This window comes from Scleropages formosus, chromosome 3 (assembly GCF_900964775.1).
Source record: "Scleropages formosus chromosome 3, fSclFor1.1, whole genome shotgun sequence".
Lineage (NCBI taxonomy): Eukaryota > Metazoa > Chordata > Actinopteri > Osteoglossiformes > Osteoglossidae > Scleropages > Scleropages formosus.
This window is the reverse complement of record NC_041808.1, coordinates 7514667-7537876: the sequence shown is the minus strand read 5'-3', so window position 1 is coordinate 7537876 and position 23210 is coordinate 7514667. Positions and strand designations below refer to the sequence as shown.

Sequence of the window (23210 nt, the reverse complement as noted above, 5' to 3'; positions counted from 1 at the left end):
GTGAGCGCAGGGTGGGGGTTGATCACAGCTACATGATGTGGAATGACTTTTTATGAAGAAAAAGTTATTCTGCTTAGAAGAAATGAGAAATAAGTCAGAGGTCAAAAATACTGGCTTGAGGACATCTTAACGTTAGTTTGATCCATCTAAGTGAATTATGAAGCAGCTTTACAATAAATGCTGGACAGTAGATGTAACCCTATGTGACGTCTGTCGTATGGCAGTTGACGATGGAGCAGCTGAGAAGGAGACTCTGCCGGAGTTTGGGGAAGGCCGTGACACCGGCGGGCTGGTGCCGGGGAAGTCGCTGGTGTTTGGTGCTTTGCAGCTGTGCCTGTGTATCTTAGTGCGGAAGCTGCCACAGCTCAGCCCAAAGCTGATGGGCAGCGTCCCCGGACACAGCATGCAGCCCCAGCCCCTGAGCCACAGTGACTGCACACTGGTGTCCGCAGCGCTGAGCATCCTGTCCGATCTGCCGTCTGTATGCTCCCCTGAGGGTAGGATCATACGCCCATTGGTAGCCTTGACCACAGCCAACACCTTAGCAATGGAATGCTGAGCTTGTGATAACCTTTTTTTTTTTTTTTTTTTTTTTTTTGTGGTGTCATTCATGTTTATCATTACTGTGTAATACTACAGTCACTGCCCAGCTATTGTCTGGGTTGGGAACCAGTACACTACAAGTAACCACGCGATTGTTTTAGTTAAACATTTGGGAAATGCCAAAATATGGTTATTATAAATTGGTTGAAATAAAATACTCGACATTACAACATAAGTGAAGAAAACCTCAAATATTTGTGGCATGCAGGAGTGCGGCCATGCCCACCTTCTGGATTATCGGTTACAGGTGTGAACGCAATAGGCTGATTAAGGACAGGAGTTATCACTCTGCGAAGCTCAGACTGATGTTGACATGGTTGCTACTGAAAACTCCTGTTTTTTTATTAACATTTTAATAAAACATTCTACAAGTGCCCTCCATACCACCTCGTGCATGATTATTCCTCAAACCCAGCATGCCTGATGTGCTACAAAATTTTTATATAGTGTGTAGTAATTTCTTACCTTTGTCCATGATGCCATATGATGCAGAACATATACAGTATACTTAAATGATAGAACATTACCATAATTGTTTATTTTATGAATAATTTCACAGTATTGTTACCCGCCCCCAACAAAAGTACAGAAAGCTGGAAAGCCTTACCTTCTTCATTTAATATTAGGTATATATTGTATGTTTTACATTTATTTGCAAATAATTTATTGATATTCATTGTACACTTTAAGTAATGCAGATGCATGAGTTGTAGAGTCTCTGCAGGGGCCAGTTTTTTGGGTGGGTTGAACAGATGATGACCATAAACAAATATCAGTGTGGTTGTCAAAGTGAACATTAATGAATGTGGTCCGAAAATACCACGGTCATTAAGGGGCTCAGTTGTTGACCACATGTGGTGTTAAATGGGCAATGATTATATTTCATAACCTGGATCTTAGTCCTTTTGTGTGTCATCAGCTGTAACTGTTGTTTTAGGTAATTTGTGCAATTATATATAAAACTATACAGCATTTAATTAAACAGTAGAAAAGGGAAAAAATTTCATTCTAGGTTCTAAAGATTTGATGTATGATGGCTATTAATTTTTCACAATTTCCCTACATATTTCCCCGTTGTGTACCTTTAGTGTTCATGTCTTTTCTCAGGCAGTATCTCCATCCTGCCCAGTGTGCTGTACCTCGTGATCGGAGTGCTGTGGGAGCTGGTGCGACAGGAACCTGAGGCTCTGCTGTCTGCCCTCTTGTCAGTGGCTCTGCAGGTCCTTCGGGTGCTGTTGTCTTCTCCCATGGCTCATGCGGAGAAAAGTCAGCATGCCTGGGCCCACTTACTGCGCTGTGCCCTCAGCACACTACTGGACTTCTGGGACTCGGGTACCTTCTACTACCTCATTCTTTTATGTCTGACACCCTTGTGTAGGCTCCAGAGACAACTTCCAAGTACATTGCACATACCAAATAATTGTTCTATCTATTATCCCCATGTGCTTTTTTCTAGCATCCTTTAACTTTTCACATTCTACTGCTATCTATGGAAAGGATGGATAGATCATCCCTTTGGATGAAGCACACTTAACATCACTGCTTTCCTTTGTTCATGTTTATTCAAAAACTGTTAATTCAAAATTTTAAAGCTAGTGATAAATTCAGTTTGTTTAAAACGTCACAATTTGTTTAGAGAATTCTCTGATTTTGTTATTTAATCTATTAATATTAATGGTATTGGTCCCAGGACAAAACAAAGTGTAAAGAAACGGTTTACTGTGTGCAAAGTGCTAATCTCTCTTTCCCTTTCACTTTGGCAGAAGAGGTTCATAGTGGTGTGAATGAGGTGAGCCTGCTGACAGCTGTCACCATCTTCCTCCTATCTGCTAGCGCCAAGGTCACCACTGTATCGAGTTTGCAGACACGCTGCATTGCCAAGTTCAAGGGATGTCTGCAATCTAAGGACCCAGTGGTAAATCCTGTACTTCTTCTTCTGGTGCACCTCATGGAACTGCTAATGGGGAAAACGGCAAACTGATATAAGAAAAACAAATTAGGACCTTCACAGCAAAGTTATGTTTAGGACTGCAAAGACATGGAAAACATCTACCTTAGTGAACCCTTTAATATCTTGTAGACAAAACCCATTGTTATATACTGTATGGGCCAAATGTATTTGATGTGCTCATACTTTTCATGTGTTGTAGTGTGATTTCTCTGTTATGTTCTTACTGTAAAGTGATCATAGTACTCCACATTTATGGAGCATATAGGAAACAGATCAGTCTGAAAGATGGGAGTTTTGACACTCTTCTTGAATTCTGAGAGAGATTCAGCAGTTTTGAGTGAGACGGGGAGGTCATTCCACTACATTGGAGCCAGTTCTGAGAACCAGGAAGAGCTGACAGTAGAATCTGTGGGAGGCAATGACAGCTGAGGGGAAAAGGTGTAGATGGAGAAAGAGTAGGGGTCCCAGCTCTGAGCCCTGTGGAACTCCAGTTAAACTCTCTGAACTATGGACAAAACATGAGGAGTCTTAGAGTAAGGCGCCACAAGGGCAATAATTTGATTACCCCTTCAGTACCATCACAATATGTATGTATATTGTGCTTGTTGAGCATTTGTTAAACGTTCAGTACGTAACGGCTGTGAAGGAGCTGAACTAGTGCAGGTAGGCAGCCATACGGTATAATACAGTTAGTAATGAAGGGGAAGCAGCCTTGTTATATTGTGTCAATGTTAAACTATTGAAGTCATTTTAATGTGCACATTTTAATGGGATTTGATGTTTTAGCATAAATTGGTGTTAATTTTGGGGCTCAGGAAAGCATTAAAAATCTTTACCATTGAAAGGAATGGTAATTACATTGTTTGATTTATCTAAGTTTGTCTTACGAAAGGTTTCCAGCAATGAATTATCTTTGTTAGGTGGGGCAAGATTGTAACCCATTGTGGTATGCTTTGTTTCGGATGTGGGTTTTGGGACTTGCATTCAACTTGCTTTTTTTTTTTTTTACTTCAAATTACTGCTGATGGCTAAACCTCCAGATTTCTGTCTGCCTGTCCAGGTGGTGAGTAGAACCTACCAGCTGCTTCAGTCACTTTTCCAGAGTGCTGCAGCGGATGTGTCCGTGCCCTTCGTCCAGGCGCTGGGTGGGACGCTCGTGGAACACCTGCAGGCTGCGGAGAAGAGACAGCCTCGAAGCACAGATGAGGTGCAAGCTGTGCTGGAGGGGGTCAGGGCCTTGGAGGCATTGGTTTCTGCAGCGGAGGAAGAACACCGTGAGTACGAGTCTGTCATCAAAGCAAAGGGCATGCAGTAGTTCTCAATTTAAGTAATTATTTCTGTGAAACAATTAGTAGTATCTCAACTAGGGAAGGGGGGACAGCGTAGTAGCTAGAGCTGCTGCTTCATACTCGAGGGCCCAGGTTTGCATCCCACCTCATGCTGCAGTACCCTTGATCAAGGTACTTGCATTGAGTCTATACAGTATAAATTACCCAGCTGTATAAATGGGTAAATCATCGGTTACTTTGCAAAATAATATGAGCTAAATAAAGGTAATTTTAGAGTGTACACTGCAGTTCCCAAATTTAACCCCTGCACTACTTATGGCAGTCTTGTGTAGCAACTGACTTTAGCTGCTATCTTTAGGGATATTATTATCCATGTGAGATTAAATAACGTGAATGTGTTTACATTATCAGGAAATGAATGTAACTTATTGTGTAGTGGTAAACGTTTTGAAATGTGATTCCCACCCTTATTCATGAATGCGTAGCTATGCAGTGTGGTAGGATCCACTAAAGCTTGAAGATGCAGTGGCTTTTGGGTAGAGAATGCTCCATTGCTGGTCTCTATGCTTTATTTCACATATATGAATGGTTTTGGAGAAGGAATATACACTTATCCCTCGATAAATGGTCCTAATTTGTTTATGAAAACCGATGGGATATTGAAAAACCATATAAAGCATTTACTTTCCCCATTATTTTTTATGGGCTAAAATTCCCATTTGTCCCAACCCTGTTCCAGATTCACTACAGAGTTTCCCTGAATGGTGCTAGATAATATAATAAGGAAAAATTTGTGTAACACATGAAAAATTTTATTTTGTTTTTTACTTTTTTTATTGCTGCCATGGAGTTATATGTCTGTGCAGCTTTTTTAAAGCACCCACTTATACTGGAAGTTTTTTTTTTTTTTTTTTTGTGTGTGTGTGTGTGTGTGTGTGTGTGTGAGAGAGAGAGAGAATAGTTGTAATAAGCGCATCAGACTTTATTTTAAATATAAAGTCAACCTTTGCAATAGATGTAAGAACAATGGGTTTTCTTTTTATTTTATTGTATTTTATGTTTAATGTATATTTTAATGCAAGGAAAAAAATAAATACAATAATCTATAGTTTGTAGATTACATTTATTTTGTAGTTGCTGTCTTTTCCTTCTTGGCCCTCTCATTGCTACTGATGATGATGGTGACCGGACCCCCCGCAAAGCACACATTCTGGGTCTATAGGGTAACGGCAGATTAGTCATGGAAATTTAATTTATGAAGGGTATAGCAAATGTAAATATTGTGTGTGTGTGTGTGTGTGTGTATACGAAATAAAAAATTTCTTTATATATATATAAAGGTGTCAGCAGACTGTGTGTGTGAGTAACATAATGATGCTAAGAAAACCATTAGGTTCATTGTTAAGCTCATCTCTTCCGCCATGTGTATGAAGGCATCTTGTCTTGCTAGGAGCCCAGCTGACTGCCGTCCTGCTGCCCATCCTCATCTCCTTCCTGCTGGATGAGAATGCTCTGAGCTTGGCCTCTTTGCCTGCCCTCACTCTGCACAAGTGTGCTCTGCAGGACTTGATGCGCATCGGTCCCCAGCACTCATCCATCTTCAAGGCCATTATGGCTTCTTCCCCATCGCTGAAGGCACGGTTACAGTCTGCTGTCAAGGTGAACCAGGAAAGCGTGAAGGCCAGAAGTGCACTAGGTCAGCCCCATTGCAAGACCTCCCCCAGCATCCAGCTTAAGACCAACTTCCTGTGATCACGTGGCCTTTGTAGTGGGGCAGAACACCCTTCTACGCATGCAAAACCAATCCTTTTAATTCTACCAGGGATGATAAAGAAACACAAAGCTTCTTGTTTAATTTCCCTTAATGTTGTTAATTTCCCAAATTCATTTTTTTCTTGCATCTATTTTTGTACCGATTTGCATAATATACAGGCACCACGTAGCGTAAGGGTTGGAGTTAAGGACTCAGACTTGTAACCTGAAAGTTCTGGTTCAATCCTTACTCCCTGTTATTACCTTACTGTCTTTAAGCAAGGAACTTAAACTCCCCAGTAAAGGAACCAGCTGTATAAATGATCAAATACTTTGGGTGAAAGTGTCAGCTAAGAAATGAATTAACTGGAAGTTCACTAATAAATGCACATCAGGTAGCACAGTGGTTAAAACTGCTGCTTGTACTCAAAGAGCCCATGTTCAAATCCCACCTCCTGCTGTAGTGCCCTTGATCAAAGTACTTAACATGAAGTTCTTCAGTAAAAATTACTCAACTGCATAAATGAGTAAATCATTAAACGTAGCCTAACAGTATGTGACTGCTGAACTAAATGAATAAACGATACGTGGTAAAGTCAGTAAATTCAAAGACTTGCCATCATGTAATGGCACCACATGGCAGACAGTCTTAGAACTTACTGACCGCACTGTGAAACAATGTAACTTGGACAGGAGAAAAGTGAAAGAAATAAGGTGAGTGCAGTCAGTGTCAGATTGGAAGCATTAAATGAGAAAGTGTTTATACCCTGGGTCCCCGTGTAATGCACATTCAGGTAAAGTTTTTAAAGAAACTGACTTTTTTTTTTTTTTTTTTTTTTTTTTTTTTTATTCTTAATGGTGTTTTCCTCACTTGTCTGTTTTCAAAAAAAGATTTTTGTTGCAGAGCAAACGCCACCTGTGTTTCTGCATCCAGACTTTAGTTTGCAGTAGAAGCTGAGTAGGAGTGAAGCACTGATTTAATTCAACTCACTTCCACTGGAGTCTGGTATTCCTGAGATTCAGTGATCGATTACAGAATGTGGAAAGTTGCACACGTTCATGTGGTAAAACGGTCGGCATTAAATTGGAATTTGTGGAGGTGACATTTTTATTCTATCATTTTACATTAGTTTCAATTTTTATGTTGCCTGAAGTTAATAAAGAAGTTACATTTTACGGCGTATTTTTATTCATTGCTGCTTTATCCGGGACTTTTACAGAAAATAGCCAGTGAATGAACCGAGATGGTTAAACTGTAAGGATACACAACTTGACAAAAAATAAGTTGTTTCCAGATGCTGAGAAGCAATGCATATTTTCTTAATGTTATTGAAAGAAGGTAAAATAAAAGTCCTGTCTAGTGTATTCTAAACTGCTAATATACATGTTATGTTTTCTCTCTCTCACACACACACACACACACACACACAGAGAGACAGACAGACAGACAGAGACACAGAGTGTATATATTGAGTATATGACACACACAACCTTTTCCAAAACATGTATAACACACTGCCTCCTGCTGTCTTCTTGCATTACCTGTAGTAGAATGAAAATTTAAGAGCTGGGAACTTTAACAGCAGAGCACGTGTGTGTGTGTGCGGAAAATCGGCTGAGGCGCCCGATCATGTGCATGGACCTCTAAAACTGCATATACAAATACATTTTTCATTCATTCATTTCCGCAGGAATTTTGGTTTTACAGCCTGAAATTCTCCGAGTGGGTCAGACTCGTCTAAGAAAAGTGTAAAAAAAAAAAAAAAAAGTACGAATCCATCCAAGGTCCGTTGTGTAGCACGTGATCGCGGGGAAACGGCGCCGCGCGCGCGGCCACACACGTAGATGTACAGTATCGCTCGAGTCCTGCGGTCACATGAACGGTGTTAATAAGTGGCGCCTTCATTTCGGGGCAGCAGCGCCGAGAGTCGCGGACAGCCATTTTCTCCCTGTCCTGCCGCTCCTTCGCCGTCCGCCAGGGGGCGCTCGCTGCAGCGCTTCCTCCGGACCACCGTAGCAACCGTTTTTTATTGATTAGCAACGGCAGAAACACGGGGTCTGACAGCGGCGGACTGGCACGGATTAAGGAACTGACAACATTTGACTCAATGAGCTAAATTAGTAAGATGTTATCAGATACATATAAAAAAAGAGAAGAGCAGGTGGTGTAGTGGGTAGCACTCCTGGCCTGCAGCGCAGAAGCTGTTCAGGTGTAGGTTCGAATCCGACTCATTCTGCGTGGGTTTCCTCTTACGGTTCAAAGACAGGCATGGTCAGGTGGACTGGTAAATGACCTGTGGTGTGTGTTCTGTCCCCCCGGGGATTCTAGGACAGGCCCTGATTCAATGCAACCTTGAGCAGGACAAGCAGTAAATGGAAGTGAAAAATCAAGAGCATTTCATGAAAACCTATAACCACAGAATGTTACATTCAGTTGTGGGGGAAGTTTGTAAAACCTTTGAAGCTATATTGACTTCTACATGAATGGTTGAAAAAGTGATCTGATCTTCATTAGCTCTTTGAATGAAAACAATTTTATGTAGCAAACAACCCACATCATTTTACATTTCCAACAAATTCTTTAAACAATCAAGATAATTAATAGAAACGTATATGAACTCTATTTTAGTAACTGCTAGAACTTCTTTTAACAGTAATTAAACCAAATGCTTTCTGTAGCAGTTACAAGGTATTTTGATCCATTGCTCTAGAGAAAGCTGTTTCAGTTCATGTGTATTTTTGGGATGTCTTACTTGAACAGCCTGCTTCAGATTGCACCGCAGTATTTCAACAGGAATGAGCTCAGGACCCTGACTTGATTATTCTAGAATATTGAATTTCTACTTCTGCCACTCTAAATTTACTCCTGTGTTTTGAACAATTCTCGTGTTGCACGACCCAACTTGAGAGACAGATCACAGAAAGATGCCCATTCTGTTGTTGAATTTCCTGATGCTTATTTCCTGATACTTTCCTGAACTTATAATTCATTGGTCCCTCAAAGATTTCAAGCTTTCCAAAGCAGCCCCATGGCATTATGCTCCCACCACCATGCCTTAGAGCTGGCATGAAATTTTGGTGTTTGTATGGAGAGTTTTGTTTTCTCCAGACATAACACTGTGTACATTTACTAAAAAGTTCAAATTTTGTTTTGTCTGCTGACAGACCACTGTCCCAGTAAGTGTTGTAGAACATCCGGGTGACCTTTAACAAACTTGAGATGGGCAGTAATTTTTCTTTTTTTGGAGAGCAGTGGTTTCCTCCCTGGTAACATCCATTCTTATGCAGTGTTTTAATTATGGTAGACTCATGAACACAGATGCTGTCAAGTGCAAGAGATGCTTGTAGATCCTTAGCTGTCAACCTAGAGTTTTTTTTGTCACTTGAGGCTTGTACAGCATACACTGATCTTTGTAAGACACCCGCTCTTAAGAAGAGCAGCAAAGTGCCAATGGTGGCCCAAATATTTAGAAACCCTTTTAGAACCTTTTGTAGTCTTTTGAGCTCCTTAAAGGACCTGTTGGGAGTCACTGAATCATATCAGCCATGTGTGCATCATTCTCAGTTTTCATGTTTCTCCATCTTACACTACCAGTGACTAATTTTGTATGATATCCAGTCAATTCAAGACCTTTTCAATTAAAAAAATAATTACAGTTCAGTGAGTAGCATCTCATCTGCATGTAAAAGTGGAAACTGTTCTTTTTATTTAAATAATTGAAAATATGGCAGGGAAAATAATTTAGTTATAATGTAATTCATACTATTCACTGTATCTAGCAGTTTATTATATTAAAAGAATTTCCCCATTAGCTTCAGCTTGTTGTTGTGGTGGCATCTTGCTAACGCGAATAAACAATTAAAACTGATTCTACGTTCAAAACCCCCCCCCCCCCCGATGACCGACTTGCTTAACATTGAACTCGGTATTGTATTAATTTAATTATTGAAATGCTTCAATAACAACACCCCCCAAAAAAAAAACCCAGATGTACGGACTAGCAACCAACAATCACCCTCCTCGCAGACCGGATTCGGAGTGACCAGGAAAAGGACGCTCGTGCACTTTATGCTGTTGAGGGCTCGCCCCGCCCACCGTCCCTCACGCAGCCCCCTCCCTCCGCGCGCCGGGCGCGTGCGCTCCGTCCCACAGTGCCTCAGTGGCCGGTGCAGCAGAGAGCGGCGCTGCGAGCGGCTAAGCCTCGTGATGCGGACGGTGGGGGCCCGCGGATCAGTTCCCCTCCGCGCTCTCCGTGTCGGCGGAGCTCTTGGCCGCCTCCGCGCTCACCATGACCTTTGCGTTTGTCAACGAAGGGCAATGAAGTAGTGTTTCCAGTTAGCTTATTTCACTCGCGTGTTCTTTTCGTACATGTATTTTCCATCTGTTCGTCCGCCAAGAGACGGTGAGTGTTTCTTCGTCGCATTCGGGCAGCCGGACGCGGGACGCGCCGCTTTCCTGCTCTAGCCGCCCGGTGGGAGGCTTCGGGCCTGCGGCTTGCCTCCAACTCTACCCTCATGGCTTAGGTGAAAATAGCAGGCCTTGTTCAATGTAACGCTGTGCGCACGATCGTTTGAGTACCGGAATTGGTACGCGCAACGATACGGACAGGCCTCGGCGTCCTTAAAAACACTTTTGGGCTGTTTCTCCGACATTTCGAGGTTGTTTTTAGCTAGCAGGCTAGCTAGTAGCTGCTCGTGCGCTACCTCAGAAGTTGAGTACAGCAAAAACCGAGAGGATCGCGCCTCAAAATGGATCATTATCTGTGGCTGCGAGGGGTTTTTACACGACTGTTTACATAATACGTCGAAATAAGTGAAGTAATTTGTGCTGTCATTCCGGCGAGATGCGCACGAACGGAATACTCATACTGTGATAAGTTGGCTAGCTTTAGCATTAGCCGTGGCGACCTTACCGTTACCGCGAGTTAGTTGTGTTTGTGTGGCTGCCGTGTCTTTTGTGCTCTTTGTACACCAGCTCGCTTCACTTTTTCCAGATGCGTTCTTTTATACAACGCTGTGTTTTTACCCCGCTTTGGGCATGGGGTGAACTCGGAACTCAGTTTTCCCGTAGAGCGCGTTGCGTAATGAAGGCTAGCGCTAATACGGGCGACTGACTGGGGCACCGCTGCGTAGTGCGCTGTCCGAGCAGCTTTACACCAGCACTCGGTACTAAAACGCGCCCCGGCCCGGGTAATCGCGAGTGTGGACTGCTGCGAATGTGTGGGTTTCCCGTGGTGTACTACTTGAAGTTATCCCGAAAACTGCACTGTGTTTCCATCCATGTCCTGCTCAATCACGCTGGAGTTTCTGTCCGAAAAGGCAGCGTGTTCACTCTGGATAGTCATTCTCAGATCTTTTTTTTTTTGGAATGACAAGGTATCTAAGGTTAGATTTCTAAAAGAAAGGCCCATTTTAGCAACATTTAAACTAATGTTGACTGTTGGTACTTGGCACTTATTTTAGTTTCAAACTAAAGGATTCCCTGGTGAATCTCGTAAATATACATTATGGACATGCAACATAGCAGCAATGATGGGGACTCGCTCGCTAATAAGTGACACGTGCCGCTGACTGGACGTTTGTGACGCATTTAACTTGACACTTTTTCAAAGGCCAGTGCGGTTTTCCCCTTTTGAACTATTATTACTCCGACTTTGTGGTATCCAACAGTAGATCATTATAGTCTACACTATTCTGTTTAAAAAAAAAAAAAATAGAGAAGTGTACCAACTCATATATGTTCATCATGAAGCTGAAGAGTTAATACAAATCTGTGCTATCAAAAAATTGTTCAAGAAAGTTGTAGTGGGAAGCCCAGTGTGAAAGTTCTCATGAGGTGTAAGGGGGAAAGAAAAATCCTCTTTACTTAATCTTCATGTGTATTGAATAATGAATTGAATTTATACATAGCTTTTAGAATACTTATAATGGACCATTTCTAATGGCAAAATATAAAAGTAACAAAGATTCGGTTTTTATGGTGGGCATAAACAATGCAAATTTCATGTTTTTAGTTTAACATTGGATATGCAGTGTTACATTTGCTTTCAGTCGTGGTATCAGGTGATGCTTTTGCACACAGTGTGAGTTGGTACGCCAGGCTAAATACTTCCCGAAAGTTTGTCTCAGCAAAAAGTTTCTTACTTGGATGTTTGTAAGTCGGGGGTCAGGGTAGCCGTAAAAATTAGGGTCACGAGTAATCTGGTCCAAAAAGCTTTCTTTTGGAATTTGTGAGTGAAGAAATATTGTTTCTAGGCTGCTAGAATTAGTACACTACATACTGATGTGGCTGAAGTGGGTTAATGCTTGGGATAAGCTGTCAACAGTCCAGTAGTCTTCAACACACACAGCGCAATGTAAAAAGACATTTTACAGTGTTGTTGGCAATATATTTTTAAAATTTTATTGTACATATTTTTGTGCTTGATTCCCTGCCTGTGCTGGATTTGGATCAAGATAGTGTGAGTCAAGGTATTTCAGGCTGATTGCATCGTTTTGTTGTAAGCATTTTTATAACTTCTTCTAGGGAACAGAAAGGTTTGGACCCACTTATAACTGTGGCATCAGAACAGAAAACAGTGTATGTTTAGTCCTCATATAACTGGATCTCGCACAACAAAAGACTGCTACAGTTGCTTATGAATATATATATTCCCTTTTTAAATACAACAGGCTTATGATTCATTACAACACCATATATGCACATTATGCAGTAATTTCATGCGGTTTCCACAAAGGGTGGAAGAAAGTTGAAATAAGAATGGCAGTTGCCTTTGCTCGTGTTATTTTAGCCAGAGGTAGGTTTTTAAAATGAACTATTCAGTCCCAGTTCCATGTAGTTTCTGTGTGGTTTTCCAGCTTCCTTGCAGGAAATGAAAGTGATTAATAAAAGAAAGCCCATTGTTTCTAGTGCATAATTTGAACCAACACTTTTTAAAAGATGTCATTGTTGGTAGTGCATTTACTGTGCTGGACTCAAGCTGTCTGCAAACTGGTACAAGGACAGCTCGGTAAAAGTGGTTAACACATTAAAAGTAGTCTTTCAGTCAGATAGGCTTTGTTTTGGTTCTTCCTCTCATCAGTGCATTTGTGTTAATTTTAGTTCAGACACCACACTGACTTTGTATCGCTGCTGTAATAATGTTCCCAAAAACTTAGGTTGAAGTGAGAAAAAAGTACAGCTTGAAAAGGATGAAATTCTGTGCTTCTCATTTGCAGGAGACACGGAAGATTTTAGTAGCAGTGTATTTTTAATTGAAAAGAAATCAGCACTCACTGGTGAAGCACTTTGAAACGAGACCACACAGTTTAAAACCTAGGCCGTCTTGGAATAAAAACATCGACATAGCAAGACAAGGTAAAATGATAAATGAATTAAGACACCACTTTTCTCTATTGTTAGTACCAGGTTTTTTCCAGCAGAGAAAAGTTCTATGGTTGCTTTTTCAACTTGTAACCCACGTTTAAAATATAATAAAAATCCCGGCCCCAAGTAATGTTTTTTGCAAGTGGCTATTTGTAAAGAACAAATGAATATGTAATATTAAAAGACAAGCTACAAATATTTGTAATGCATGCATTCTGTCATTGTCATTCATAAGAAATACCTTTTTTAATTTTAGGTGACATTTTTCATGCAGTAAGCCATTTCCCCCCATAATTAATAGTGGTAGTTTGGTCCCCTCACTGTGTGAATTCAGGTGATGGGTTGACTTTACATAAAGGATTAATCTTGCTGTTTGAATGATGGTTGTACTATTTGTGCAAACTTGCTGACTGGTTACACATTTTCCCTGTTGTACAATTGTATTTGAGATTTATAGTGTACACTCAATAGTTGTATCCATGGACACATTCTAGTCTAAACAGCAAAAATGGCTTTAAAGGTTTAAGACAGGATGATGTGATAAAAACATGATTCTTTTGTTGTACTATACATCTACTTGTATTTTGCTTCAGAATTTTTCCGTTATTGAAACTCGCCAGTCTTATCAGAATTTTGTTGGAACTGAGCCGGCTATCAGTTTTGATTTCTGTGTGCGTTGTGCCTTTCTAATGTTGCCTTGTAAATCGTTAGTTTTATAACTAAAAGGTCCACTACAGTTTTATAAAAGCAAAAACAATAATGTATTCTAATGATAATGTAACAATGTGGAGTGTTACTGTAACATTTTCAACATTCTTAAGCTTACATTTGAAAAACTGGGTAACACTTAACATTTACATCTTTAATAGTCAAAAGCATCTTAAGATATGAAGATTGTAGAAAGTTGAGGTTGTTTAAAAGGTGTTAGAAATTTGATCCTTCATAGTGTATCCAAAGTATGTAGTATTTTTACTGGAGAAGTGAAGGGAAAGGACCTTGCTCTGTGGGTTAACAGCAACTTCATTTATACTTCTTTTCCTGTTTGATTTTTACTCTGATAATATTGTGCTATGTTGAAGGAAGGCTTTTAAGTTTTTGCTCATATGTTCCCTGACTAACTTTTAGTGGCTAGTGGCAGGTCCTTGGTTTAAATAAAAAAAAAAAATCAAGAGAATATTATGGAAGCTTAGATTTAACTTCACAACCTGTTATGAGTTGATGGATGAATCTGTGCCTAAAGGTTGTATCATTTCATTTAAACCTTGGACCATAATCATTTGACTTTTTTGTGTATTGTTTATTCCACTTGTAATTGTTTGGATTGCTTTAAAGGTACAGTTGGCCATAAATACTTTATAAAGTTCTAAACTTCCTGTTGAAGGTCAAAGGTTTTCAACATTTTGGAGGTTTATTTCAGAAAATGGGTCTTATGTTAGCGTTAAAAACTTGTTTATACTGGCCAACCATTTAGATGAAGTGGCTGGTAAGATTTGTTGTTTAACCCTCTCAATGTTTTTCTGTCTCTCCAGGTGAAGTCTACATGAAACTGAAGGAGAGCCAGTGGTTGTAGTGAGGTTTTTTTTTTTTTTTTTTTTTTTTTTTCCCCCCCCCCTTCCCTGCTTCCTGGTGGATGTGCCCCCAGCTGTGATTGGGCATAGGCCAGATTTGGAGCACAGCCGGTCAGCATGGCAGACGTGGACCCGGACACCTTGCTGGAATGGCTCCAAATGGGCCAGGGGGATGAGAGGGACATGCAGCTGATTGCCTTGGAGCAGCTGTGTATGCTGCTGCTCATGTCTGATAACGTGGACCGCTGCTTTGAGACGTGAGTGTGTTGTTCTTCCCCATGGTGCAGATATACACCCTTATTGTCTTGAGCCATATTAGACTACCCAGTTAGCTTCTCTCGTAATCCTGCAGCCTGCTATGTGTACTAATCTCACTGTCCACCACCCACACAAATGAGACCTCAATCCCTCTGGACTCACCATCTCTTAATCAGCATTTAATTATTTCTGAATTCAAAAGATACTTCGGTGTCCTAAGGCTCATAAAGGGAAATGTACTACAGTACCAGCTCAAATAGGTTAACAGCAAATTTATTTGTTTTGATGTCAAGGCTTTAGTGGTTTCATGTAGTATCCATGTGAAAACATTTAGTCCTGTGCCACTGTGTATGTTTTAGTGCAGTTCACAAGTGTAATGTGTGGTTTATAAGTGTAACTTGTCTGAGTGGCATATTTTCCTGCATTCTGTTATAAGGAGGGACCACACCATAGGGTACTGTGGGTACTTTTGAATTATGTAAGCATGTCCATTTGAGGTCAAAGACAAACGGTCATTAAAATGAGGTGTGAGGCTGCCGTTAAGATTTTTGGTACAGCACGTATAAAATCGAGTGCAATGTGAGAGCTTTAATCACTGTGCTACTTGCTGCTCCAGCTCCTTTCATCACAAATTAATTTACATATATGAAAAGCCATTGCAAACTTTTGGGACAGAAGCATTGTAAATGTGCCATTAACATTTACCATGCTTATAAAGACAATAAAATGTCAAGGGTTTTGTGCAATTTACAAAATAAATTTTCTGCTCAAACTTTAGAATTTTGAATTTTTTCTGTGGTAATATAGTGTGGAAAAGCAGCCTTGGCACAAAAAATTCAATAGTTGTGAACATTGTACTGTTCAGAGACATGCTTTTGATTTTTTTTCTCCATTCTGTAAATAATTCAAGGTCTGTTTATAGCTTTTGTGAGATACTTCTGATAAGTTTACACAGTACAAAGGAGCAGCACAACTACAACACTGTCTCAAGCATATTACCACAACATTCAATTGAAGTAATCTGGCATGCTGTGTGTCCTTTAGTCTATGTCCAGTGTTTAAAAAGAAAAAAAGAAGGGGGGGTAAAAATTTGTGTTCTGAGATAAACTCAAATTTCTAACTCACTGGAGTGGAATTACAAGAGAGGTCACTGTACAGAGATAAACCAGGTAGGGTCTACATTTTTACGAGAACTTGATGTCTTTTTAATTGGGTTTTCAGGTGTCCCCCTAGAACATTTCTACCAGCACTGTGCAAGATATTTTTGGATGAGAGTGCCCCAGACAACGTACTGGAGGTGACAGCTCGTGCCATAACCTACTATTTGGATGTTTCTGCCGAATGTACTCGGAGGATAGTGGGCGTGGATGGCGCTATCAAAGCCCTATGCAACCGGCTGGTGGTGGTAGAGCTAAACAACAGAACAAGCAGAGACCTAGCAGAGCAGTGTGTGAAGGTAAATGACTACACTGGACAAGCCCTTACTCATAATGAATGAAAATAAAAATACATTCTGAAACTGTTATTAAATGCTAATTAACCTATACATAAACATTCTGTGTTCGAATTTTTTATTGATCAGCAACACTCATTGACACCAGACAAGAGCTTGAGAAATTTTAAAAACAAGCTAAATTCTAGTAATTCTATAATAAGCTGACCTGGTTTGTAATAGGTTATGCCTTTTGCTCATCTTTTAGTATATGTAGAAATGTGGTGCTAATCAGCTTCAATAAAGGCAACCAAAATGTTATGTAAATTGGCTAGAAATGGAGTGAGGATAAAATTTACAGTATGCAGATTAAACATTTTATGATTTTATAATTTACATCTGTCTTCATTGCCTTCTGGCAGTTATCAGAAGACACAAACGCAGTGAATCCGTGAATTGAGTTCAAGTAAACTTCTGTTTAAAAGTGAAACAATGCAGTAGTTTCACTGTACATTTTGCACATCAGCTTTGACAGTATATTTTTAAGTGAATATTTGTTTAGGTTAATTTTTTTGAAAAATGTATCATGAAAGCATGAATAAATGTGTTTCGGATGTCACATCAATTTTGTTTTGCTTGCTTTCTTTTTCCCTTTGTGAGACATAATTTGTGCCTGATAATATATGTGTGTATCTCAGGTGTTGGAGCTTATCTGCACAAGAGAGTCGGGTGCTGTGTTTGAGGCCGGGGGCCTTAACTGTGTATTGAGCTTCATCCGGGACAGCGGCCATCTGGTACATAAAGACACGCTGCACTCCGCCATGGCTGTGGTGTCCCGCCTCTGTGGCAAGATGGAACCCCAGGACTCCTCCCTGGAGACCTGTGTAGAGTCTCTTTCCAGCCTGCTCAAGCATGAGGATCATCAGGTCAGGAATACTGCTGAACCACTTCAAGGGTTATATCTTGTAATGTTGCCCAGTACTTCTGAACCTAGTCAGTGGTTTATATCACACGGTAATTTCTGCCAGGTCTGCCGTAGTTTGACGGTTTGAAATATGTGCTACATTCCATCAAATTCTATCTTGTTTTGAACATTTTTTTGGTCCACCCCGATTACTATATGTAAAGCAGTCTTGCACTCTTGCCCAATTTGAAGGTATCTGACGGGGCCTTGCGCTGCTTTGCATCTCTGGCGGACCGGTTCACCCGACGAGGGGTGGACCCGGCTCCTCTAGCCAAGCACGGCCTGACCGAGGAACTCTTGTCACGAATGGCAGCCGCTGGTGGCGGCATGGTCTCTGGACCTTCTTCCACTTGCAAACCGGGGAGGGCTTCCACGGGTGCCACGCCATCTGCTGCTGACTCCAAACTGAGCAACCAAGTGTCCACCATTGTTAGCCTGCTTTCCACACTGTGCAGAGGTTCTCCCCTTGTCACCCATGTATGTTTTTACATCACGGTAACATTAATGTTGCTTGAGCTGCCTTCAGTAAATGCTCAGAAGAGTATGGAATATGTGAAATTCTAAACGTTCAGTCTTTGGTGTGAATTTTAGGACGTGTGAAATAAATTTCAAAGAAATGAAGCACACGAGCCATTGCATAGGTCTTTGTCTCTGCAAAAGTGTAATGCTTTTAGAGCTGCTCTCTAGTGTCATGAATTTATGTCACTGGATTTTTATAAAAAAGTTTAAATTTCTGGTGTAAAAGTTTAATAAGGGCTGTTTAAGATTTCAATAAGTCAAAAATTTGTAGGTTATTCCTAAAAGAAACCAGGTTCGAATACCTCACCTTGAGGGAAATACTTACCCTGAATTACTTTGGTAAAGTTGCCCAGCTGTATAAATGTGTACGTGTATATCTGATACTTTTCGGCAGTGCTGTTGTACAGAATACAAAAAAAAAAAACCTGTCATTGACGGTAAATCGCTTTGTAACTGCGACAAAAGCTGTTGTACTGAATTATAAGGTTGTGGCATGAAAAAGGGTTTACACTATTAAGTTGTAAGATTTTTTTCCATTGTATAAGACCTTGATATATGAGAGCTGAGTGTATAAAATGAATATATGTCAAGGTAAATAAGGGACTGCATGGTCTGCATTAAGGCAGTTCCACTAACTTTCTGTGGGCTTTATTTACCCTCAAAGGACTTGTTGCGCTCAGAGCTGCCAGATTCCATGGAGAGTGCGCTGCAGGGCGACGAACGCTGTGTGCTGGACACCATGCGCCTGGTGGACCTGCTACTTGTGCTGCTTTTTGAGGGCCGCAAGGCTCTGCCAAAATCCACTGCTGGATCCACTGGTCGCATCCCAGGCCTCCGGAGGCTGGACAGTTCTGGAGAGCGCTCTCACCGACAGCTTATCGACTGTATCCGCAGCAAGGACACAGATGCACTCATTGATGCCATTGATACAGGAGGTATGTGCTGCACCACCTCCTTTATATTCTGTAAACACAATTAGGACTGGAGGTCTTCTCATAGCTTAATTTGTTTGCAAATCTAAAGTCAGTTTTAATGCAAAGTCGCATTATCCCTTGATTTATTCACTAGTTAGGTGCATAATAAATCTCAGATGTAGCTAGAATAAATACATTAATTCCTTTTATTGCAGTATTTTTATTGACTTTGAACTATGTTAAAATTATATTATCACATTTTATATTTTTAGTCATATTTTTGACTGCATCCTTATTTACATGTGCAGCATTTGTAAGTCATAATCACTGACACTGACAAACACTAGTCACCGGCTGAAAGCGCTATGGAACTGAGTTTCAAGGCAGACCCGCAATTCTGCTTAAGTGCATCTTGCTGATTCTTCTTAGCCAGTGGTGTAAATACAGGCTGCTTTAGCTCTCAACATTTTAGAAAATAGGTAAGTGAACAAAATTCAATTAAAAATTAACTTGAAAATGTTTGTTTTCAAAAAAGAAAAATATTGAGGGATTAAGTGTATAGATTGTACCCTTTTTCTTTGCTTCCAAAGATCTTTCTGCTTTGGCTGTGCTGTGATTAGAGACAGTGCATTTAATCAGTTTATTTGAATTATCTGTAGTAAGACATCAAGTTTTTGTGCTTTTGCCCACGTACTGCTTCCACTGATCTCTCCAACTGTTATCCATTTTAGCCTTTGAAGTGAATTTCATGGATGATGTAGGACAGACCCTTCTAAACTGGGCCTCAGCATTTGGCACACAGGAAATGGTGAGTGTGTATGATATGACTGAAATGAAAGGTTAAAAAAAACACTAGTAGTGTGATTTTCTTAGTAATTGTCTATTGTTTTAATATCACAGATTGTCAATTGAGTTCTTGCATCAACACATTTGTATGTAGTTGAACATTTAAAGTTCCAGAGTTGTTTCCACAGATGCTGGGTTAAGATCTTGGGTACTTAATGTATATCAGCTATAGCAGCATTTAAGAAACAAGGTGAAATTGTCAGCAATACTGCAATAATGTGTGCATGTCGAAATTAATAAATATTTGGGTTTGAGAAGGTGTTCAGTAGGTTTCAACTTTAGTGGTTTAAAAATACACATGTGAAATTGGAACTTTTGACCATGTAGGTTTTTGGCGTTGTTATTCTTACAGAACAAATATATTTTCAAAGCATAGTAAGTGCAAAATGTGGTACTTGGAGTTTTTGATGTCTAGAATTGAACTCCAATCTAGAATATAACTCCAATCGTTTTCCATATTTTTTAATCAATCAGTTGTGGGAATTTGCATCAAGGATGTAAATTTGTGTTCTAAGTCATGTTTTTCGTTTTAAAAAAATCAGTGCAATGCGATCCACTAACATTTTTTTTGGCTGAGCTCCTAAAGCACTTCAATTTTTGCATTTTTGTTCGGTCTGAGCTGGCAGTATTCTACAGTATAGTAATTAAAAATGAAACTTTTGAGCTTTGTTTTTGGTTTCAGGTGGAGTTTCTCTGTGAAAGAGGTGCTGATGTCAACAGGGGCCAAAGATCATCATCTCTGCACTATGCTGCTTGTTTTGGACGACCGCAAGTGGCAAAGGTACTTGTTGCTGTTTCGAATGGAAACCAGTAGTTTAATTGTATATTCACACCTATTTATTCGTAGTACATGTGCTAATATGACATTCATTTAACTTTGCTGTAGACTTTATTACGACATGGAGCCAATCCAGACCTGAGGGATGAGGACGGGAAGACGCCACTAGATAAAGCCAGGGAGCGTGGACACAGTGAAGTTGTGGCAATCCTCCAGTCTCCTGGTGAGTTTGTGTGTTTAACTTTTTTTTTTTTTTTAATGTTGGCACCATTTCTCTATTTACTTTGTTGGGGTGGTGTTGTGACATGACTGAAATAAATGTGAGCTTGTGGGGTATCACACAGGAGACTGGATGTGCCCTGTCAACAAAGGGGATGACAAGAAAAAGAAAGATTTGAACAAAGAGGAAGAAGAGAGCAATGAACCCAAAGGGGACCCAGAAATGGCACCCATCTACCTAAAAAGGCTGCTTCCAGTATTTGCACAGACCTTCCAGCAAACCATGCTGCCCTCAATTAGGTAGAGCCCACATAGACCTACTTTGTCTGACTGCTTCTTTCAGAGTGAAAACTGATGTCTGCCACTATATAACAATGATGTCTCCCCACACAGAAAAGCCAGCCTGGCTCTGATCAGGAAGATGATCCATTATAGTTCTGAGGCACTACTTAAGGAAGTGTGTGACTCTGATGCGGGGCACAATCTTCCCACAGTGTTAGTGGAAATCACTGCCACTGTGCTTGACCAGGAGGTAAAAATACAGTATACCTTCTTTGAAAAGCAAGTGCTGTTTCTTGTTTCATTTCAAGAGGCGAGAGAAGTTCAAGGGACGATTTATTTTTGATCCATTGATTGTATAGAGTAATATTCTGAAAATTTACATGTTTCCGCTTTATTCTTCTTGACTTATTGTGGACTCTTCCTTTACCAGGATGACGATGATGGGCATCTTCTAGCACTGCAGATTATCAGGGATCTTGTTGACAAAGGAGGAGATGTCTTCCTGGACCAGCTGGCTAGGCTAGGTGTTATCAATAAAGTGTCCACTCTCGCTGGTCCAGTCTCTGATGATGAGAATGAGGAGGATATGAAATTAGAGAAGGTGAGCTGGGATTCTTCCTGGGCATATCTATAAATGTCAACACGTTTGCACTGTCCTTTTCATTTATGATGAGTATACAATTGAAGCTAAGGTTGAGACTCAAACATGTTTTTCATGCGTTATAAATGAATCAAACTTTACTAACCCCAGATGGAAATTGATGCTTCTCTCAGCATGCAGTCTACAACATGCATACTAACAGACACATATTCATGCACATGAGAAATCAGATTGAGTTAGAGCTTCTGTTGCAGGAAAGAAACCTTTCTTGAGCATGCTAGAATATAAACTTAATTTAAATAGGATTTATTTCTCTGTAGCCATCAGCTCATACAGGCACACAGTTAACGCATAAGTATTAGCAACTAATGTGCAGCAGTTAACACCAGCAAATTATTTAAGCTTTTTTTAAATACTCAGAATTACAGAATATGCCTTTGTTTGCATCTAATATACTGGTTTTGAGTGCCTCTTCTATATTTTCTTTGTTTAGCATCTTGTAAACTATGTAGAAACATTTAATGGGTATCAGGCTGAACAATTCTGCCTGCCCATAGTATTTATAATATATATAAAGTAATTGAGTGTGGATGATGTATTTAGACATGACCTGTTGCTATTTACTTTTCTCTAGGAGGATGAACCCCAGGAAGATGCCAAAGAGATTCAGCAGGGGAAGCCTTATCATTGGCGAGACTGGTCCATCATCCGGGGCAGAGATTGCCTCTACATTTGGAGTGACGCAGCAGCTCTGGAACTCTCCAATGGAAGCAATGGCTGGTTCCGCTTCATCTTAGATGGCAAGCTGGCCACCATGTACTCCAGCGGGAGTCCAGAAGGGGGATCTGATAGCTCAGGTATGTCACATACATGTTGTTCTAGATGAGGAACAGTTAGTTAACTGTACAGTTAAGCCCTCAATATATTAATCATAACAGAAAAATGTGGTACTGTGCTGTTCTAAAGAACGAATACTTGTTCTCATGGCTGTTTTTACTCTGTTCACCTGCTGTTTAGCAGTATTTGGTTGCTTATTTGTTCAATGAATGTATAACTGCTTATGTGTACTGCTTGGCCTTTGTGCTTCAATAGAGAGCAGGAGTGAATTCCTGGAGAAGCTGCAGCGAGCGCGCAGTCAAGTGAAGCCTGCCACCACCAGTCAGCCCATCCTGTCTGCCGTGGGACCCACAAAGCTGACAGTAGGCAACTGGTCGCTCACATGCCTCAAGGAGGGGGAGATAGCTATTCACAACTCAGATGGCCAGCAAGCCACTATCCTGAAAGAGGACCTTCCTGGATTTGTGTTTGAGTCCAACAGAGGAACCAAGCATTCCTTTACAGCAGAAACTTCCCTTGGTAAGTTTGTAGGTAAGTGCAAATATGGCAGGTCACTGGTGGCACATTTCAGCTACAGCAGCATAGCAGGTATGTCTTTCTAACAGTGTTCTTTGTTCCTTGTTTTGCTTTAGGATCAGAGTTTGTCACTGGCTGGACTGGAAAAAGAGGAAGGAAACTCAAATCAAAATTAGAGAAAACAAAACAAAAGGTTAGTAGTATGGCAGTTATTTTTAGGGTTTGTCTTTAAAACAGAAAAGTTGCTACGTTGTGTTTTTCAGTTTTGCTTATGATATGAAGCACATTTTTGTCTTTATGACCAACTTTTAAAAAAAATCCAGAACAGCTGAGAACTGCAGCATAGCAGTGACAGGTCAAATCTAAAAATTATTCTTTCCCAGATTTGTTTAATATGACTAACAACCAGATTCACCTGTTAAGATTGCTCATTTAATTTCATTGAGGTAGTTAATGTTTAATTAAAAAGGTAATGTTTTGCTGCCATATTAAGATCTGCACTGCTAATTCAGCTG

General features: G+C 40.3%; 2 protein-coding genes across 9 annotated transcripts in view; both read left to right on the top strand.

The window, feature by feature from the left end:
* Positions 1-6410, top strand: part of heatr5a (HEAT repeat containing 5a) — a 32594-nt gene extending 26184 nt beyond the window's left edge. The window contains exons 31-35 of the mRNA XM_029250677.1: positions 225-497; positions 1711-1935; positions 2367-2518; positions 3615-3828; positions 5294-6410. Coding sequence (XP_029106510.1) covers positions 225-497; positions 1711-1935; positions 2367-2518; positions 3615-3828; positions 5294-5595 — 1166 coding nt within the window. The 3' untranslated portion in view covers positions 5596-6410. The remainder of the gene's footprint in view (positions 1-224; positions 498-1710; positions 1936-2366; positions 2519-3614; positions 3829-5293) is intronic.
* Positions 6411-9763: 3353 nt separating this feature from the next.
* hectd1 (HECT domain containing 1) overlaps positions 9764-23210 on the top strand; it is a 35032-nt gene continuing 21585 nt past the window's right edge. For 4 of the 8 annotated variants that reach the window (XM_029250273.1, XM_029250271.1, XM_029250274.1 and 1 more), the window contains exons 1-15: positions 9764-9998; positions 14491-14786; positions 16009-16243; positions 16918-17145; positions 17376-17660; positions 18367-18637; positions 19348-19424; positions 20145-20243; positions 20349-20463; positions 20585-20759; positions 20853-20991; positions 21172-21342; positions 21977-22199; positions 22435-22710; positions 22812-22888. In XM_029250273.1, coding sequence (XP_029106106.1) covers positions 14647-14786; positions 16009-16243; positions 16918-17145; positions 17376-17660; positions 18367-18637; positions 19348-19424; positions 20145-20243; positions 20349-20463; positions 20585-20759; positions 20853-20991; positions 21172-21342; positions 21977-22199; positions 22435-22710; positions 22812-22888 — 2511 coding nt within the window. In that variant the 5' untranslated portion in view covers positions 9764-9998; positions 14491-14646. Of the gene's footprint in view, positions 9999-12814; positions 12953-14490; positions 14787-16008; positions 16244-16917; positions 17146-17375; positions 17661-18366; positions 18638-19347; positions 19425-20144; positions 20244-20348; positions 20464-20584; positions 20760-20852; positions 20992-21171; positions 21343-21976; positions 22200-22434; positions 22711-22811; positions 22889-23210 lie in introns of those variants that run through there. The other 4 variants (XM_029250272.1, XM_029250275.1, XM_029250270.1 and 1 more) reach the window with 2 other exon arrangements.